At 37.6% G+C, this 18370-nt stretch overlaps 2 protein-coding genes across 2 annotated transcripts; both read left to right on the forward strand.

Moving 5' to 3' along the window:
* The first annotated feature begins 599 nt into the window (after nt 1-599).
* Nucleotides 600-9219, forward strand: LOC119482155. Its single transcript, XM_037759575.1, has 14 exons — nt 600-710; nt 1022-1060; nt 1544-1826; nt 2121-2269; nt 3128-3410; nt 3518-3669; nt 4754-5030; nt 5129-5274; nt 5455-5686; nt 6132-6307; nt 6808-7191; nt 7854-8189; nt 8863-8951; nt 9124-9219. Exons 1-14 carry the CDS (start codon nt 683-685, stop codon nt 9217-9219), a joined length of 2670 nt encoding a protein of 889 aa, XP_037615503.1. The 5' UTR covers nt 600-682.
* A 1785-nt stretch (nt 9220-11004) lies between these two features.
* LOC119481949 (macrophage mannose receptor 1-like) lies at nt 11005-16688 on the forward strand. Its single transcript, XM_037759272.1, has 7 exons — nt 11005-11300; nt 11385-11420; nt 12023-12367; nt 13576-13917; nt 14740-14831; nt 15017-15128; nt 15862-16688. The coding sequence occupies exons 1-7, from the start codon at nt 11267-11269 to the stop codon at nt 15867-15869; spliced, it is 969 nt and encodes a 322-aa protein (XP_037615200.1). The 5' UTR covers nt 11005-11266; the 3' UTR covers nt 15870-16688.
* The last annotated feature ends 1682 nt before the right edge of the window (nt 16689-18370 follow it).

An 18370-nucleotide genomic window follows, 5' to 3' on the forward strand; every position in this document is an offset into this window, starting at 1 on the left:
TTGATGAATTGAAGTAAATTAATATCAAAACATCCTTTTACAAACTCTCACATACTTTAATAGGCTACTCTATCAAAAAGTAAGCACAACTACAAGCCAAGTAATCTTTTCTGTAGGCCTATAAGGCAAGAATACTTAATTATACTTATCTTAAGTATATCTTCATTAAGTAAGTAGGCCTATAAGCAAAGTATACTTAGACTTTTCTGTATACTTGTCAGTATAAATCAAGTATACTTAGACTTCTCTGTATACTTGTCAGTACAAGCCAAGTATACTTAGACATTTAAGTATACTTTTGTTAAGTATATCTCTAATAAGTACCTACAAAATAAACTGAAAGTATACTCGTTTTTTAAGTTCAAAAGAAGTATACTAATAGCATACTTGAATAAACTTAATTTTGGTAAGGGAAGACATGCTGCTGCCTCCTACAGTCAATACTAACATTTTATTTTGAAGGGGCTGTTGTGTCAGTATCTGGACACCAGTCAGAATTTTCTTATGACAGTGTTGCACTCATGCATGTCATTATGTAAATGTGATTTCCATTTATTTGTATGTAGGTCAAATAAAAAGCAGAATACAGGAAGGATTGGGAACACTTTGATAACCAAAGTCTAGACATCATAAACACGTTATGGATTTACACCATAAATGAAACAGAAAAGTTCTATAGATCATGGAATGGAAATTCATTTTCATTTGGGGTAAGTCATATAATTTGTTTAAATGAGTGGATTTTTGGTCTTTGTTTGAAATAAAAAAAAGATGAAGAATCACTATTACAAAATTAAATCTATTTTTTTTATAACGTATGGCTCATTTACAGATTAAATCCGAGATGGTGGCCATTCATTTATTTTATTTTTAATTTTCCTAAATTCGAATATCAGTGTTTGTCATACAGTGGGCCACATTTAGAAACTAAAATGTGTTTTTAAGAAATTTATAAAGCTGCAAGATGTATATTGATTGTGTATTGAAAGAGTTTTATGTCAATATTAAACTTTATTTGCAGGGTCTATCCTTCTCAGTTTGAGGATTACTCATCAGGCAGGTAAGAAAATATTTAGTATGAAAAGCAGTGATGAAAGAAGTACTCAGATCATTTACTTTAAGTATAAGTACCAATGCAACAATGTAAAAATACTCCATTACCAGTAAAAATCCTGCATTCAAAAAGTACAAAATGAGCAAAATGTAGTTAAGTACTTGTTTTGCAGTAAAATGTCCTGTGTTGACATTAGATTGTTAATACTAATGCATCAATGTATCATGAGATGATTAATGGCGTAGGAACGAAGAAACTCAAAGTTCTGCTATACAAATTTATATTTATTTTTTTGACTTTTCTCTAACCTTCACTCTTTCGTGAAATACGTTGACCACTCTGGGCGTCAAACAGTTATTCAGGATATCTGCAGGTTTTGAAAAGTCTTAAAAACATTTTAGTTATGTAAAAAAAAATATATATTTTACATATTTTGCTCTGTACTTGATTACTGATTCTATAATCTTTGTCGCTGTGCTAACTCTCCAGCTAACGTGGCTCTGGGTGGAGTGGCTGCGCTGTCTTCACTGTTGGACCCCTTGCTTTTACCAAACTTGGTGATTGATGGCAAACCTTATTCAGACTACGCATCTCAGAGCTGTGTTTCCACTTTGAGGGAGGACGACCCCTGGTGGAGAGTGGACATGGGGCGTCCGCATGAAATCTCAACAATTGAAGTCATTCGGAGATCAGATTGCTGCGTTTCTGAGCTAAATAGGGCGGAAATCCGCATTGGTAACTCACTGGAGAACAATGGCACCAACAATCCTAGGTGATACAATGTGGTAAAATGAACTTGATAATCAGACTGGATTGTTTTTATTTATTTTCACTCCAGTATTCACACTGACATGTGTTCATGTTGGATAGAAAGGGGGGGAGCTAATTTGCTTAGTTTTGTCCTCAGACCAGCAGTACGGACGATAGTCGGCTCTGGATAGTGGTTGCTAGGAGCTGTTAACTTTTCATATTGGTTGAAGAAATATGCTGTTCTAAGAGTCTTTATGTGGAATTACAACTCTATCTTTCTGTACTATTTATCTCTTCTCCCTTCCTCCTTCCTCAGATGTGCAGTCATCACTGGGACCAATGACATTTACATGACCTTCCACTGCAACCCGATGAGAGGACGTTACGTCATCATTTTCCTCCCTGGAGTAAATAGAACACTTCAGCTTTGTGAGGTCAAAGTGTACCCTGCAACTGTTACAGGAGGTAACGAACAATGGCATCTAAAGTTGATTAAATTATGCAGTGGTTATGTAATGAGGTAGAAATTGACACAATATTGTTTGTTAGTTGCATATTGAACAACATACTGTAGGGTAACGGGGATTTTGTTAATTTGTTTGTTTGGATTATTTGGTTTTAATGAACAATTTAATAACAATAATCAATAATCGATAAGCTACATGTAGTGTTTTTGTTGTAAAACTTATTTTCTCCCTTTAATTTCGCTTCATTTTCAAGATTCTCATTAGACTTTGACACCCGAACTTACCGATCCGATACCAGTACGTTAAAAACACATCGCCGTTTTACTCGTGGGATTTTCCAGTGTGAAATATTGCCAAATGATGTAGCGATAATTGTTGTTACGGAGCTGATGATGGAAGTAGCTAATGACAGGATGGACGGATCGAGTAACGAGCAAACCCCCAGGAAGAGCGCCGGGCTTTGAAACAAATTTCGCATAGTGAGCAAACCGAGGAATTACAACTTCCGTGTACGTCACATGATGCCATTGGGCCCAAAAATACTTTTTCCCATAGTCTTACATTGGGGAGGAGACATATACTGTAACTCAGTAGATAATTTTTTTTAGCTAAATCAACTTCCTAGTGCGAACAATTGAATAGCCTTTATTTAAATCATTAGGTCTTAAAAGTTGTAAAATGCACTAACAGCCAAATCAAGAGTTACTTTCCTACCTCCGTTCATGTAGGCTGTATTGGAGGCTTTTCCGCTACTGGTATCGGTATCGGAACAACTCTAATTCTCATGAAGTGCTTTCCTGTGTAACATATTTTGCATCGCAAACATAACTCTTTGTCGCTGTGCTAACTTCTCCAGCTAACGTGGCTCTGGGTGGAGTGGCTGCACAGTCTTCGTTGTGGGACCCCTTGTTTTTACCACACTTGCCGATTGATGGCAAACCTTATGCAAACTATTGGTATGGGAGCTGTGTTTCCACTCTGTATGAGAACAACCCCTGGTGGAGAGTGGACATGCGGGGTCCATATGACATCATATCAGTTGAAGTCATCCGAAGATCAGATTGCTGCGTTTCTGAGCTAAATGGGGCAGAAATCCGCATTGGTAACTCACTGGAGAACAATGGCAACAACAATTCCAGGTGATACTTTGGGTTAATATGCAATATGCTGTTTTAAGAGTCTTTATGTGAAATTACAACTCTTTCTTTCTGTACTATTTATCTCTTCTCCCCTCCTCCTCCCTCAGATGTGCAGTCATCACTGTGAACAGTAACATTACCATGACCTTCAATTGCAAACAGATGAGAGGACGCTACGTCAACATTTTCCTCCCTGGAGTAAAGAGGAGACTTCAGCTTTGTGAGGTCAAAGTGTACGCTACTACCCACGTTACAGGAGGTAACGCAACACTGAGCAATGGCATAATATTATGATATAATATTTTTTTATTTTTGTTCAATATAGAGTGCTACAGGAATGAGTCCTAACATCTGGAAATGAGTTCTTCCGGTTCCCTCGTCTGCAGGTCAATGGGCTTTTTGAATGGGTTTTTAGTTAGATGCCTGAAATAAGGTCTGTGGTTAACACAAGCTTAAAGAGATTTTAATGTTTTGTTCTACGACATAAAATACATCAATAAATGCCCCGCTCGTTAATTTTGCAGCTTTGATGTATCTTAAAAAAGGCGGTTGCTAAGTGGCTAAAGGCCGACTTGTCCTCCTTTACAGCCTCGTTGTACGTACTCTCGCTGATGCGACCATGGTGTAGTTCGTCTATAGCCTAACATTAGCATTTTACTTCTGTAGATTGTATTCACACTTCAAAAATCATAAAAGTGGTGTTCATTTGTTAAGATTATCTTGCTGAACAAAACGTGTAAGTATCATCAACGTGTGTTTGCCACAGAGCTTATTTTCTGCAATAATCCAAAACCCAATGGAAAAATCCCATTGGCTTTTTGTCAAGGGAACCCAGGGCAATGCTAACTTCCTGGTCGGCCTACAATAATACCTCATCCCTGGAGCACTCTATTGTTTTATGTTATTACTTGGAGTTACACAATTACTTCAGTGAAGAATAAGGTCTGTGTACATTTACAACCAGTTTCCAGGTTGTGAGTTTGAAGCATTTTCTTCGGAGGTAAAATTGAGTTTATGATTCAGAATAATAATTTTTTTTTATATTGTTGACTTTTAAATGTTTTTGGTGATTTTAACCACGCTAGCAACTTGTTTGAGGGATGGAAATGTCATTCTGATGGACTTTTATCAAGCGCCATTATCAGGTCAAATTTCTGATTTGTCTAATACTTTGGTTTATCTACCTAACAACAGTTTGGTTTGCTTTACAATTTGTATTACAGCCTCAAAGAGCCGCTAGCGTGGATGTAAACTTGGACCAATGCTATGGTTTTCCAAATGAATCTTTAACTGGTTCTTTTTCATTCATTTATTCATAACTGCCTTCATGACACTCCTGACAGTTAACCTGGCACAGAGAGGTACAGCTACACAGTCTGCTGAACCAGCTTCTGCTGAAACTGCTCCACGTAAGGCCGTCGATGAACGCCCTGGGCCGAAGCAGTCGCGGGAAACCTGTGCCTCAGTCCCAATGCGAAATAATCCCTGGTGGCGACTAGACCTGAGGAGTATCTACCGCATAACTGCTGTGTCAATCATCAGCGTTGGAGACTGCTGCTCAGAGGAGCTGAATGGTGCTGAGATCCGCATCGGCCTCAGGAGTGACACCAGCAACCAAAGGTGATATTAGCCGAACAAAAGAGTACTTACTTGCTGTAGTAGCACTAATACTTACCAGCCACTTTGATACTCTTACTTATACTTCCTCCCCATGTCAGGTGTGCCATCATCTCCATTGCAGAGGGACAGCGCAAATACAACTACCATTGTGGAACAATGGAAGGTCGCTTCGTCCATGTAGTTCTTCCTGGACTACTGAAGACTTTGACTGTTTGTGAAGTACGGGTGTTTGGTACTCTGCTTGGTAAGCTCCACACACCATGACGAATACTGGCTTCCATTTTATGTTTACACCAATGGCTCTTTGGACTTCTCCAAACACCATTGTTTAATTGAAATTAAATTGGAGATATTTGCAGATATGTGCATGTGATATGTTTTTTGTCAAACAACTCATCTTTTTTAACACCTTTCTCCTCACTAGAAAATGTAGCTTTGAGAGGAGTAGCTTTTCAATCTTCCTCAAGATGGAAAGCCGAAAATAAAGCTAGCACAGTTATTGATGGCCGTAGGTCTTCCACCTGCAGCAGAACTCAAAACAAACCCGGTCAGTGGGTGAAAGTGGATCTACTGGTTCCCTACAATGTGACTGCGGTCCAGCTTGCCTACAGCAAGGACTGCTGCTATAATGCCAATGTCCGAGTGGACAACACAAGGTAAATATATAGTCGGCCAAGGTTGGACGAATGCATCGCCCATTATGTTAAAAGTGGGGACTGTCTAAAAAGTGGAAGTGGAACTACATAATCAGTCATTGCAGCAAATGCCCAACATTTTTTACCTTCAATTGACAAAACCCTCTACTAGTCGCCGTAGGATTTATGAATCTTGTCTGTTGGGAGCAAAGGAGGAAATAATGTAACAGAGGGAGGAGGTTGAGGTGGATGGCTGTCTCAACAAATCATGGGACTTTGACATTGGAGAATGTAAACAACTACAGCAAATACTTTGGGAGTTTGGCTCATTCAATACTTAACCCAGTATCTCATAGTTTTGAGGATTTTGTCATGGTACCGTAAATATTGTAAAATAAAATTTTGATAATAAAATAAATAAAGCAGTATCACATGCACCACCTATGTTTCTATATCTCTATTTCAGATGTGGGGTCATCCCAAGTGGTTTACAATCTCTGGTGACCCTGGATTGCGGTGGTGCTGTGGGTCGCTATGTGACTGTATTCCATCCTTTCATACCACCGTCTCTGTGTGAGGTGGAGGTCTATAGCACTCGGATAAATCTTCAAAACAAAGTCCCTCAGCAGCCCCCGCGCCATGGTAAATAGATTATGCAGTTTCAAAAAATCCTGACAATGCAAAATTCCAATCGAAATGGAAGAATCATCAGATTTGCAGATGATACTGTGATTTATGTTATTTTGTTAAGACAATATTCCTTGTTTTGCAGAAATGTACAATGCCAACATTTTTTTCCTATCAATCGGGCTGTAATAAAACTTTCAAGGCTAATGCGGTGATAGTGGCTGACTGTATTTTCCATTCATAAATACAAATTGCCATTTCAAATGAAGGATTTTACTTTTATGACCTCTATAAATACCACAGTAATGCTGAATAATTGCTATCGATGCTCTCAATTCTTTTTAAGAATACTGATTTTCAAGATTGATTGAAATTTTTCTCTTTGATTGATTGATGTGATTTATTCAAGCCTGGTTTTACGGACTTACAACAGGTATTCATACTAGTTCATCATAGCTACATCATGCATTCACAAAAAAATCAATATTGTTGAATTTTCCTTTTTCTACCAACAGATTACTGTTCCCCCTCTTCCTGCAGCCGTGACTACATTCTCATTCACAATCAACCTAAAACATGGTTTGAAGCCCAAACCTACTGCAAAGAGAGGCACGGTGACCTGGCCTCCATCAACAACGTCTGGGACATGAACAGGGTCATCGATAAAATGGAGAAAGACTTCAACGACTTTTGGATTGGGCTGTATGAAGATGTCGTAACCTGGAAGTGGTCTCTGTCAGAAAAGGGTTACTATAGAGACGGTGAAGCTGAGTTCAGGAACTGGGGTGTTGGTGAACCCAACTACAAAAGTGTCATCCGGCACTGTGCTGTCATACGACACACGGGTGAATGGAAAGACCTGGACTGTGACTTACTTCAGTACTTCTTATGCTTTGATGGTAATATTATGGAAAATATTATTCACATGTGTTTACAAAGTATCTGTAGTGAGCTAGTGTCTATTGTCTCCAAGGAATGTCTTCTACGACATACTATACTATGACTTTTTTTTTCTCGACATACTATACTATAACCTTTTTTTCAACATACTATGACTTTTTTTTGACATAATATACTATGATTTTTTTTTGGACATACTATACTGTGACTTTTTTTCCCCACATACTATACTATAACCCTTTTTTCAATATACAATACTATGACCTTTTTTTCAACATACTTTGACTTTTTTTCGTCATACTATACTATAACCTTTTTTTCAACATGCCATACTATAACCTTTTTTTTTTTTTTCGATATCCAATACTATGACTTCTTTTCAACATACTATGACTTTTTTTACATGATATACTAGGATTTTTTTTTGGACATACTATACTGTGACTTTTTTCCACATACTATACTATGAACTTTTTTTTTACATACTATACTAGGATTTTTAACTAACCTGTTTTTTGCATGTTATATACTATTAACTACAAAAGTGTGGGTGATTTAAATATCATCAACCAATTTCCAAAGCTCATCATTGTTTCCTTCCAGGAACAACTGGCGTTCTTAGTGTGTTGTTTGTGCATCATGATTATTTCTGTGGTCACAGGCAAAAAAGGTGCACCCGAAACAAAGATTCTCGTGAAAACAGCATTGAACTGGACCGACGCTCGACGCTACTGCAGGGAGCACCACACAGACCTGCTCAGCGTGAGGAACTGGACTGAGAACCATGAAATCAAGAGCATGGTGCCGGCTGGAAAGCGGGTCTGGATCGGCCTGTCAGGAGAATCCTGGAAGTGGTCAGATAGGAGTCACTCCTCGTTCAGATACTGGTCTCAGGAACCACTTAGCAGCTTAAGAGGGGGTCCAAACTGTGTTCATGTCTATGACGGGAAATGGAGCGTAAGGTCCTGCAACACCAAATCTATGTTTCTCTGCTACTGTGAGTGCTATACAAGTTCATGTAAGCTCTAAATTAGTGCTTAAGTAAGTAGTTGATTGACCAAAAAAAAAGTAATTTTTCAAGCAAAAATGTCCAACATTTGCCGATTCAAGCTTTTTAAATATGAGGATTTGCTGTTTTCATCTTTTTTACATCTTTGTAAAGTAAATATTTTGGAGTTTGGGACTGTTGGTTGAACCAAAAAAACAAACAAACAAAAAAGAAATTTCAAGATGTCTTGCTTGGACAAAATTAACAACAAATTAAGATATTTTTATAGGAAGTTAAAATAATCCAAATTAAAAGCACTTTTGTAGTTTTATGAATTGGATAGAAATTGCCAAGCACCCAGCTTTTTGTCAAATTTTTTTTTTTTTTTTTTTCACATGAGGAACAAACATTGGATGACAACATAATTTTAACACCAAAATATGGCATTTTAGCAATTTTAAATTACCTATCTCACGCAGATACTAAGTCTCTCATTGTAACTTTATTTATTTATTTATTTATTATTTATGTGGTGATGGTCAGTGGTGATGCTACTTGTAGCTGCAATTTGTAGCCAATGGACTAAAAGTTGCTAAACAAATGACACACTTTAAATCTTAACATTTCATAACGACACCATAAATGCCAGCTATGCAATCACATCAGCAACCATATTTTTCAGACTTTAAGAAGAAGAAGAGATCTGTGTTGAGGATCAGCGCTGACTTTGACATGAGTGACCCGGCCATCCAACAACAAATCTTGAGCCAGGTGAGAAAGACAAATGTTACTGAGAGATTGTTTCATATGTGCATTCGTAAAAGTCGACTCCATTAGTAATTAATAGTTTATAAGAGCTATAGCTAATGATATCCAAGTTGCTAATAATTCAAGTTATAATAAATGTAAATATGAGTGTTGTGTATGCTTCTATGCTTCCTAGCTGGAGGCAGAGATGAAAAACAAGGGCATCAGTGATTTCAAGATTCGCTGGAGGATGTCAGGACGACTTTCACACAAGGAAGAGACAGCACGGTAAGACTTTAATTTAATAATAATATAACTCATAAGTTTCACTATTTTCTAACTTTTATAGACAATTAATGAAGAAAGCAACCAGCACATTAATTGCTAAAATAATATAACAGATAAACATGCAATCATCTGTCAAGTCTTTCATTTTCAATACCTCCTACACTATGTGGAGTCTTAGGCCTACAATGTGTATTCTCTACAGTGCTGTTCTACGTGTTTACCTGTGGAGGGAGTCAGACTACAGAGTGTGTGTGCTGTCTTTTCTCCAACAGGTTCATTCCACCAGAGGGAGGTGAACAATGTGGACTGGAGGGTTTAAACAGGGAAAGTAGAGTAAGATCGTAAACAAATGCAGTATTTTTAACCCCTTATTTTTAAAGTGCTCAATGTAACTGGATGCAAAGTTTGTATAAAAGTTGCTTTGTGCCGATATAAACATAGTCACTTTTTTAGCGAAAAAGCCGAAATAATCTTATACAGTTAACCATGACAAAATGAAACGGTGAAGCTTGCAATTTTTTGCATTCAAAGAAATTGTGTGAAAACATGAATCTTTCTGAAAAACAGTCCATGTTATGAAAAAAAGTTTAAGGCCCTGTCTACACATAAACAGATATTTCAAAAAACATATTTTCCAAAAATTGTCCACAAGACCTTCGTTTTTACAAAATATCTCCGTCCATTCGGCCTCGACATGTTTAATGTGTTCCCTGCTTCGACCTCCTGTGATTGTAACATTTTTCAAATGTAAAGTAGTAATTAGTCAGATCAGTGCTAACAAAACGTAAAAAAGCCAGTTGTCCGCCATCTTTGTTATTGTTTCTGACGCATGCTAATTACACAAAGCAACAATGGGCATGTGTGAAATGAAGAGAGAACCCAAACGCTCCTGTTTTACACGTCCACACTGATACTAGGTAACCAGAGTTTTTAAAAATCTGCACCTTAGAAGGCGTTTTCAAAAATATCCTTTTTTGTGAACCAAAACTTTGTTCGCGCAATACAAAACCTAAGGAATCCAACGGTACCAACCATGTCATACTAGCTTGTTGTAAAGGAGGCTTAATAACACTTCAAACTTGCACTAAATTTTGGCGAGAAAAAACTGGAATGGCCATTTTCAAAGGGTTCCCTTGACCTCTGACCTCAATATATGTGAATGAAAATGGGTTCTATAGGTACCCACGAGTCTCCCCTTTACAGACATGCCCACTTTATGATAATCACATGCAGTTTGGGGCAAGTCATAGTCAAGTCAGTACACTGACACACTGACAGCTGTTGTTGCCTGTTGGACTGCAGTTTGCCATGTTATGATTTGAGCATATTTTGTATGGTAAATGCAGTACCTGTGAGGGTTTCTGGAATATTTGTCATTGTTTTCTGTTGTTAATTGATTTCCAATAATAAATATATACATACATTTGCATAAAGAAAGCAGATTTGAGTATTAAATACTTGACAAATCTCCCTTTACAGGTACATTTTGAACAGATAAGAAATGTGCGATTAATTTGAAATTAATCTTGATTAACTATGGACAATCATGCGATTTCATCACGATTGAATATTTTAATTGATTAACAGCCCTAAAAATGTTATAACAACATGCAACCCCAGAAAGTCTATATTTGTTGTATATATATATATATGTATACATATGCAAAGCACCACTGCTGACAAACAGCACAAACACAAAGATGGACAACCACCTGATGCCAAAGGACCACTGGTAACCAAATCTGCTCATGTTTCCACCTCACTTCTGGTCGCATTTTGCATGAAATGACATGAAAAAGTGACAAAAGCTTTCCATGAATGTTCCCAACACACAACCTGAACTCCTACACAGACCTGGTTGTGGAAGGAAGAGAGAGGTAAGTCCATGTAAAAAAAAATACACAGTATGTACTAGTAATTTAAATTCTTCTACACTGTAGAATTTGAACCACACAAATAATGCAATTATTTTTTTTGTTTTCTCACCGTGATATACTTTCTGTGATGTGCTGTAGGTATATTTTTTTTTCTTCTTCTGGCTCACAGATTAAATGGTGAGGCTACAAAGTGCTGTCCCCTTCATTGGTAAGCACAATTAATAACTAATACTATTGATTTGGATGGTTGTTGTTGAAAGATGAAAATAACACAGTATGCTTTTCTTCACAGGGATTCTCTTTTTGTTTCAGAGATCTACTGCTCAGAGTAAGTACCTGTTCAGGGCAAACATTCATTTTACATCTTGGCCACTGTGAAACATGTTTCATTATTAATAATGTGTGACAACTGGCAAAAGGCACTTTCCAAAACACACAATGGAGCAATTACCCAAGACAATAATGCAGCTATGAGTTAGCTTTTTTCCTTAATTAAAAGATTAAAAATGTACCTCCTTCTCCAGGCTGGTGAGAGATGAATGACCTTTTGGTGTTTCATTGATCACATATCAGTCATTTAATTTTCTTTGTCATCTAAAGCAAAACAAATTGAAAAAGTGCCTTGTTTAAAACAACCTAAATGGTTGCCAAGTTGGCAGCAGGCACATTGAGACAATATTGATTAAATGTTAGTATTTCTATGTTGAAAACCCAAATACTTGCAATTACCGCTTATTGCCATAGAGAACAATTGTAACTTTAAAAGTAAAAAGCTCACAGTGTACAGATTTTGTTGAGACTATCACAGAGGCATTGATTCTGCAGTAATTCAGGACGCCCCATTCACCTTTTTTGATAGTTTGTATATTTGTGCATATTAATGTTTCTGCCCTGCTTTCATTTTTTAAATGTCTAAACTTCTGCCCTAAGTACCTCCGCAGTACCACCTGATCAATGGCCCCCTGACCTGGTATGAGGCACAGAGCTTCTGCCGAGTAAAGTACACCGACCTGGCAACCGTTAACAACATGGGCGACAAGAACGAGCTGGTCAAAATGCTGGGCAGTCGTGTGGCGTACAGCTGGATCGGGCTGCGGAAAGGAACGACTGGCAGGTTGATGTGGTCCGATGGCAGGGGCACACCACACTTCACCAAGTGGTTTGAAGGTGAACCGAACAACGACGGAGGCAATGAATTGTGTGTCGAGATGAATGAGGATGGCATGTGGAATGACGTATGGTGTGGAGAGGATAACGGTTTTGCTTGTTATGAAGGTGAGTAAAGGACACACAGTGTAATTTTTGGAGAAGATGTAATATAAAGATATGAGAAAAACATGCTTTAAAGAGGACCTATTATGCATATTTTCAGGTGCATACTTGTATTTTGGGTTTCTACTAGAACATGTTTACATGCTTTAATGTTCAAAAAATACTTTATTTTCCTCATACCGGTTTTGCTGCTGCACCTCTTTTCTCCCTCTGTCTGAAACGCTCTGTTTGAGCTCCTGCCCCCCAAAAAACCCAGTCTGCTCTGATTGGTCAGCTGACCCACTCTGTTGTGATTGGTCAACCGAACCAATCTCTTCGGACTCCGCTCCAGCTCTGCTCTAACTAGCTTTGTTTGAGTGTGTGCCAAACTAGCCGCTAGGCATGTATTATGCAAATGTGTTACTTGGTGACATCATCATGTTACGGGAGAAAAGGCGGGGCTTGAAGCGAGGCATTTCAGGCAGTTCAGGAGCAGTGTTTCTGGGCGGGAGAGTAACCCCCTTTGGCGTGGACTTTAGGCTTTGTAACTCTGCAGACCTTTTACTAGGGATGCACCGATCCGACTTTTTCAGTCCCGATACCGATAGCGACACATGGGCTTTGGGTATCGGTTGATACCGAGTACCGATCCGATACCAGTGTTTAATTAATAAACTGTATGCTTCACTGTGTGGAAGTGACTGGGATTATTCTTTTATATGTAAGGCAACATCAGGCTTGACTTAAACATTACTCTCTTAACTTTGTAAAATCAAACGTAACAAATAAATACTTAGATATAAATTTACTGAGTTGTTATTTATTAATATAATAATAAGTTGTACAACAGCAACTTAAAGGTAACAAATCTTCAAAAATAACAGGATTTACAATTTAAGTGTAAACCTTTTTAATGCAGCAACAAATTGGTTATAACTTAAACAGGAATTAAAATTCCAGTATATAATACTGTATATACATATAGAATTTAACAGATCGGCCCCATTGCCCCCACAGGATTGGATGCCGCTTTCAGTCCATTGATTCGTAGGTCTTTAGATACATGGACTAACACTAAATAACAGCTACATTTATTTTCATGTTTTCTGATGTTAGAAGTTAGCCTGCATCAGTAATGTTTAATCTCCTAATCTCTTGCTTGACCCCTGGCTTGTTTTGCAGAGGAAAAGACCTGAAATATATTTTTTTTGTCTCCATGTATGTCTCTTTAGTCCGGCAGGATGGCATGGTGAGGTATGTGGTTTACTTCGGAGGAGCAAACTGGGTGAACAGTCAAGAGCAGTGCAGAAGTAAGCACACTGACCTGGCCTTTATAAGCACCGAATCGGATAATTCTGTGATTGCCGAAGTAGCCGGCAAATGGAAAAAAAACGTGTGGATTGGTCTGTTCTATGACACCTGGATGTGGTCGGATGGAAGAGAAACTTCCTTCAGGTACTGGCTGAGCGGCTCGGAAAATTGGGGAGACTGTGCTTCTGTTGCCGTGTCACACGGCACGGGACGCTGGGTTGGCGCTAATTGTGACGCGAAGGCCACGTTTGTCTGCCAAGGCGGTGAGTTATTGAAAATGCAAAATGTATAAATTAATTCCTAGACATGCAACCAAATTGATTTTTATTTAGAAGAAGTTGGCTGAGCAAACCCACATTTTGATCAGATATTTCTTTCAAGAGTTGGTGGAGACCAAAACAGAGCAAAAAGGAGAGTGAATATTGGACTTACATTCATCAGGTGGCCCAATATTGTCTCTTTCAAAATTACGTTCCCATACAACTAAACTGCATTCTCAATTACATTTAGAGTAGGGCTGTCAAAGTTAACGCGATAATAACGTGTTAACGCAAATTCGTTTTAACGCCACTAATTTCTTTAACGCATTAACGTTAGTATGACATGGTTGGTACCGATGGATTTTCTAGTTTCATATGATGCCAGTATCTTCACTCTAGCTTTAAAACTGAGCCCGCTACAACCCTAAAAATTGCAAGTTGCGTTAATACGTTAAATAAATTAGTGGCGTTAAAACAAATTTGTGTTAACACGTTGTTATCGCGTTAACTTTGACAGCCCTCTAAACGTAATTGAGAATGCAATTTAGTTGTATGGGAATGAAATTTTTAGGAGACAGGGCTGGGTGGCCAGAAACACGGCTACAAATGAATGGTAATGTTGCTCCGACAGCTGGATGTTTAAATTTGCTAATAAAGAAGATAATGAGTTGTGTTTTGAAACTTGTTTCTGCTGCCCCCAAGTGGCCAAAGAATCTTGTATTGCAGGTTGAAATAATTTACTTTCTTTGACAGAGACCTGATATGATTGATAATGTACTCTTTTTTTTACTCAAAACAACATGATTCTGTGTTGGGATGCTGCAGGTCTCAAAGTAAAGAGGATGGTAATAAGGATGACGGTGAGCTCTGATGTCGACTTCACTAACTCCACAGTCAGCGATGCATTCCTGAAAAAGGTAAAAAGTATAACCGATGAAGTAGTAAAAAAGATAAATAGATTTGTTTGTATTTTCAGCTTTTCAAAACTGATTTACAGATACAGAAATGTTACACAAATGGGCAGGTAAAGCTATTTCTGGGGGTTTGTGGCGAGTACGAAAAAAGGGTTGTGTTTTTTTCTAACACTGGTGTTTGCCCTCAGTTGGAGACGGGCCTGAGACAACAGCAGGTGACTGATTTTAATCTCAGCTGGCGAAGTGACAACAATGGACTCATCTTCCAACGCCATGAGCAGTTGGAGGTCGCCGAGACCGGTGAGTCTAGCATCCTGAGCTTAAAAGACACCTTTCAAATATAGCATTTTGAAAGGTGTTGGGTCGGCTGAGACCCGTTGACCCAACATCAGTATGGTAAAGTTATAACAATCAGAGCCTGTCGTGGCAAAAGAAAGCATTTTTAGTGGATGTAAATGACAGTGCCAGCTTGCCCCAATAGGATTACATTGCAGCCTGTGAGCAGCTGCCGTCTACAGCGCTCTTCCTCAATACTGGACAAATTTCAGAAAATTTTGGATCAACAAACACATGTGGTTCTTTGATGAAACGATGATTTTGGTTTTACTTATTGAAAAGCCAAATTTTGGATCCCAAACGAGTACGAAAATATGAACAAACTGAGCCTCCAGTTATTTATAGGACATATTTATTTTGTGTTTTCATTGAATAGAAGCCTCTAGCAAGAAAAAGTCTTTATATGAACCCAATGGACAAAAATTCATCAGTTGTCGTACATTTGAAAAGCCTGCAAGAAACACAAACTATGACTAATACCTAATATATTTTAGTTAAATTTATAATAATTGAACCTTAATACTAGACATAATGTGCCTTTGCACAGAAGTCCTTATTTGGGCAAAGGAATTGTCACTTCAGTATTGTTGAAATTTAATTTAAAAGGCATTATAATGAAATTCTACCTGCTTTCATTTAAAAATAAAATGTAATTAATTTAATTAATTATGTAATTTTCTGTTTTTTCTCATTACAGGATGTTAATTGTTCAGCCGAGGTGCCCATATTAATTCAAAACAACTGTTGGGGGTTAAAGTGGGTTGAATTGTACTGTTGAAGAATTGAAAGTGATCATTTTAATACTGTATCTAGCTTTGGTGTATTTATAAACTGTTTGTATAATTGATGTATGCATCTTCTTGAAACCTAAACATATTCTAACCTATTTATTAAGTAAATGAATTGCTCATGTTGAAGTGGTATTTTAGAATGAGAGTTTAAGTCTGTGCTTTTATTTTTGATTAAATAACATTTTATCTGCAAATATTCTCTTCTGTTGTCAACATTTACATTTGTGCTTATTACATGTGAGTGAATTTATCGTGGTGCACAAACTTTCTGTGATTTTGTGGATTATAAGAATCTCTTTAATGTGGAGTTTTGAATACATGAAAGGTGATGTTCATGTTCACTATGAATTGTTACTTAATGTGATTACCCATGTTCTGATGTCAGAATGTCAATCATAAACCATTTGTCATTAAAGAAAAAGATAAAAAAACAAGACCTTTAATTAATGTGATATTAATGTGTTTATACTGTATGGTTGCTTATGTTTTTGTTGTGTTAAAAGTAGAAAAAAAAAAGAAGTCTTAAATCACTTTCTCAATCTCTGAAGTGATTTTTTAGACTACAGGTATGATGGTTTAACCTGTCAACTATCTTAATCCTGCCAGAAATTGTGTAAATGCTTTACGGTACACTTGTAGTCAAACACATGTTGAATACACCATCACACACCTTGGTGGGTTTGCATACAGTATGGATCATTTAACCCTGCAAACTCTGCACATTGTCCTTTGGTTTTAGTTTGTAAACAGCAATGGATCCTGAAAACTGCCTTTTTTTTTACAGGTAAACTTAAACAGTAATCAAAATTTCCATGATTTTTGTCATTAAATGTCTTTTTTGTTGTACTAATAACTTATTAAACAGTAGTTTTGAAGTCAAGGTCCACTCGACTCTTTCAGCAGTATCTCGGGGCCTCATCAGCAAAAGTACACATTTATTTAGGAAATGTAGTGGAGTAAAAGTGAAACTTGACAGATATAAATATAAAAACTCAAGTTAAGTACAGATAAAAAATAGTACTGTAACAAAGTATTATTACTTTACAAATGTTTCAAACCACAGACTCAGTCTCTCTTTTATTTTCATTTTATCTTCACCTGTGTATCTGTTTCTCTTTCTCTCTCTGGTGGCTCACTGGTTGACTCACTTCCTTTGCACCATAAATGGGGCCTTCATTTTCCCGGGAGATCATACCCGGTATGAGACGGAATTGCATAGTGAAAGCTATAGCCATTACATTGTGCATTTACTTCATAATGAAAAGTTAAAGCAAAAAAAACCCATTTAGAATTTATAAGCAGCAGTGGTGTAATGTAACAAAGTATTATTACTTTGTTACATTACTGCTGCTTATAAATTCTAAATGTTTTTTTTTTGCTTTAACTTTTCATTATGAAGTAAATGCACAATGTAATAATACTTTGTTACATTACACCACTGCTGCTTATAAATTCTAAATGTTTTTTTTTTTGCTTTAACTTTTCATTATGAAGTAAATGCACAATGTAATGGCTATAGCTTTCACTATGCAATTCCGTCTCATACCGGGTATGATCTCCCGGGAAAATGAAGGCCCCATTTATGGTGCAAAGGAAGTGAGTCAACCAGTGAGCCATCAGAGAGAGAAAGAGAAACAGATACACAGGTGAAGATAAAATGAAAATACAAGAGAAACTGAGTCTGTGGTTTGAAACATTTGAATATCTGCATTCCTTTTCAGGCACTGCTGGAAAAAAACAGGGTGTGTCTGACGTCAAAATCCGCTGGCGAGCTGACAAAAAGGAACAAATATTTCGTTCGCAGAGAAGATGAGCACAACGGAACCGGACACGTTACTGACCTATTTTAAGAGTCCTGATGCAATAAACAACATCCACCACTTACTCCTTAACTTACTTATGTTTTACTGTAAAACAATTTGCAAACACGTGACGGTTAATGCGATATTGTTCTTCACTCAGTAAACAATGAAACCAGTTTTTCATTTTTCATTGCATTTATTCTGAGGCCAATCAACTAACTAAATCATTCTATTTTTTATTTTGAATGCAGGTGGTTGAATACAGAAGACATTCAAAGGCTCCTGCATGGTGAGGTTGTTCAATGAAGACAAATAGTTATGTTTTTATGTCATTTTGCTTTGTTCATTCAATTCAAAGCCTATCGCTCCTTTGTGGGGCATAGGCCGTTGACCACAGTCCGCCAGAGTCTTTTGTCCTGGGCTTTCCTCTCCAGTTGTTTCCATGTCATCCCGCTCTGTTTGATGTCCGTGTCAAGGTCCCTGCGCCAGGTGCTCTTGGGCCGGCTTCTCCTTCTTTTTGCCTTGTGGGTTCCATCTAAGGGCCTGCCTGGTGATGCTGGTACCGGGTTTCCGGAGTGTGTGGCCAATCCATCCCCATCTCCTTCTCCTGATC

This window comes from Sebastes umbrosus, chromosome 22 (assembly GCF_015220745.1).
Source record: "Sebastes umbrosus isolate fSebUmb1 chromosome 22, fSebUmb1.pri, whole genome shotgun sequence".
NCBI lineage: Eukaryota > Metazoa > Chordata > Actinopteri > Perciformes > Sebastidae > Sebastes > Sebastes umbrosus.

Coding starts and splice junctions, on each gene's coding strand:
- LOC119482155 (XM_037759575.1), top strand. CDS start 683: ATGGAATGGAAATTCATTTTCATTTGGG. Junction 3,670..4,753: donor TACTACCCACGTTACAGGAG/GTAACGCAACAC, acceptor CACTCCTGACAG/TTAACCTGGCACAGAGAGGT. Junction 5,275..5,454: donor GGTGTTTGGTACTCTGCTTG/GTAAGCTCCACA, acceptor TCTCCTCACTAG/AAAATGTAGCTTTGAGAGGA.
- LOC119481949 (XM_037759272.1), top strand. CDS start 11,267: ATGGTGAGGCTACAAAGTGCTGTCCCCTTCATTG. Junction 11,421..12,022: donor TCAGAGATCTACTGCTCAGA/GTAAGTACCTGT, acceptor TTCTGCCCTAAG/TACCTCCGCAGTACCACCTG. Junction 14,832..15,016: donor GCGATGCATTCCTGAAAAAG/GTAAAAAGTATA, acceptor GTTTGCCCTCAG/TTGGAGACGGGCCTGAGACA.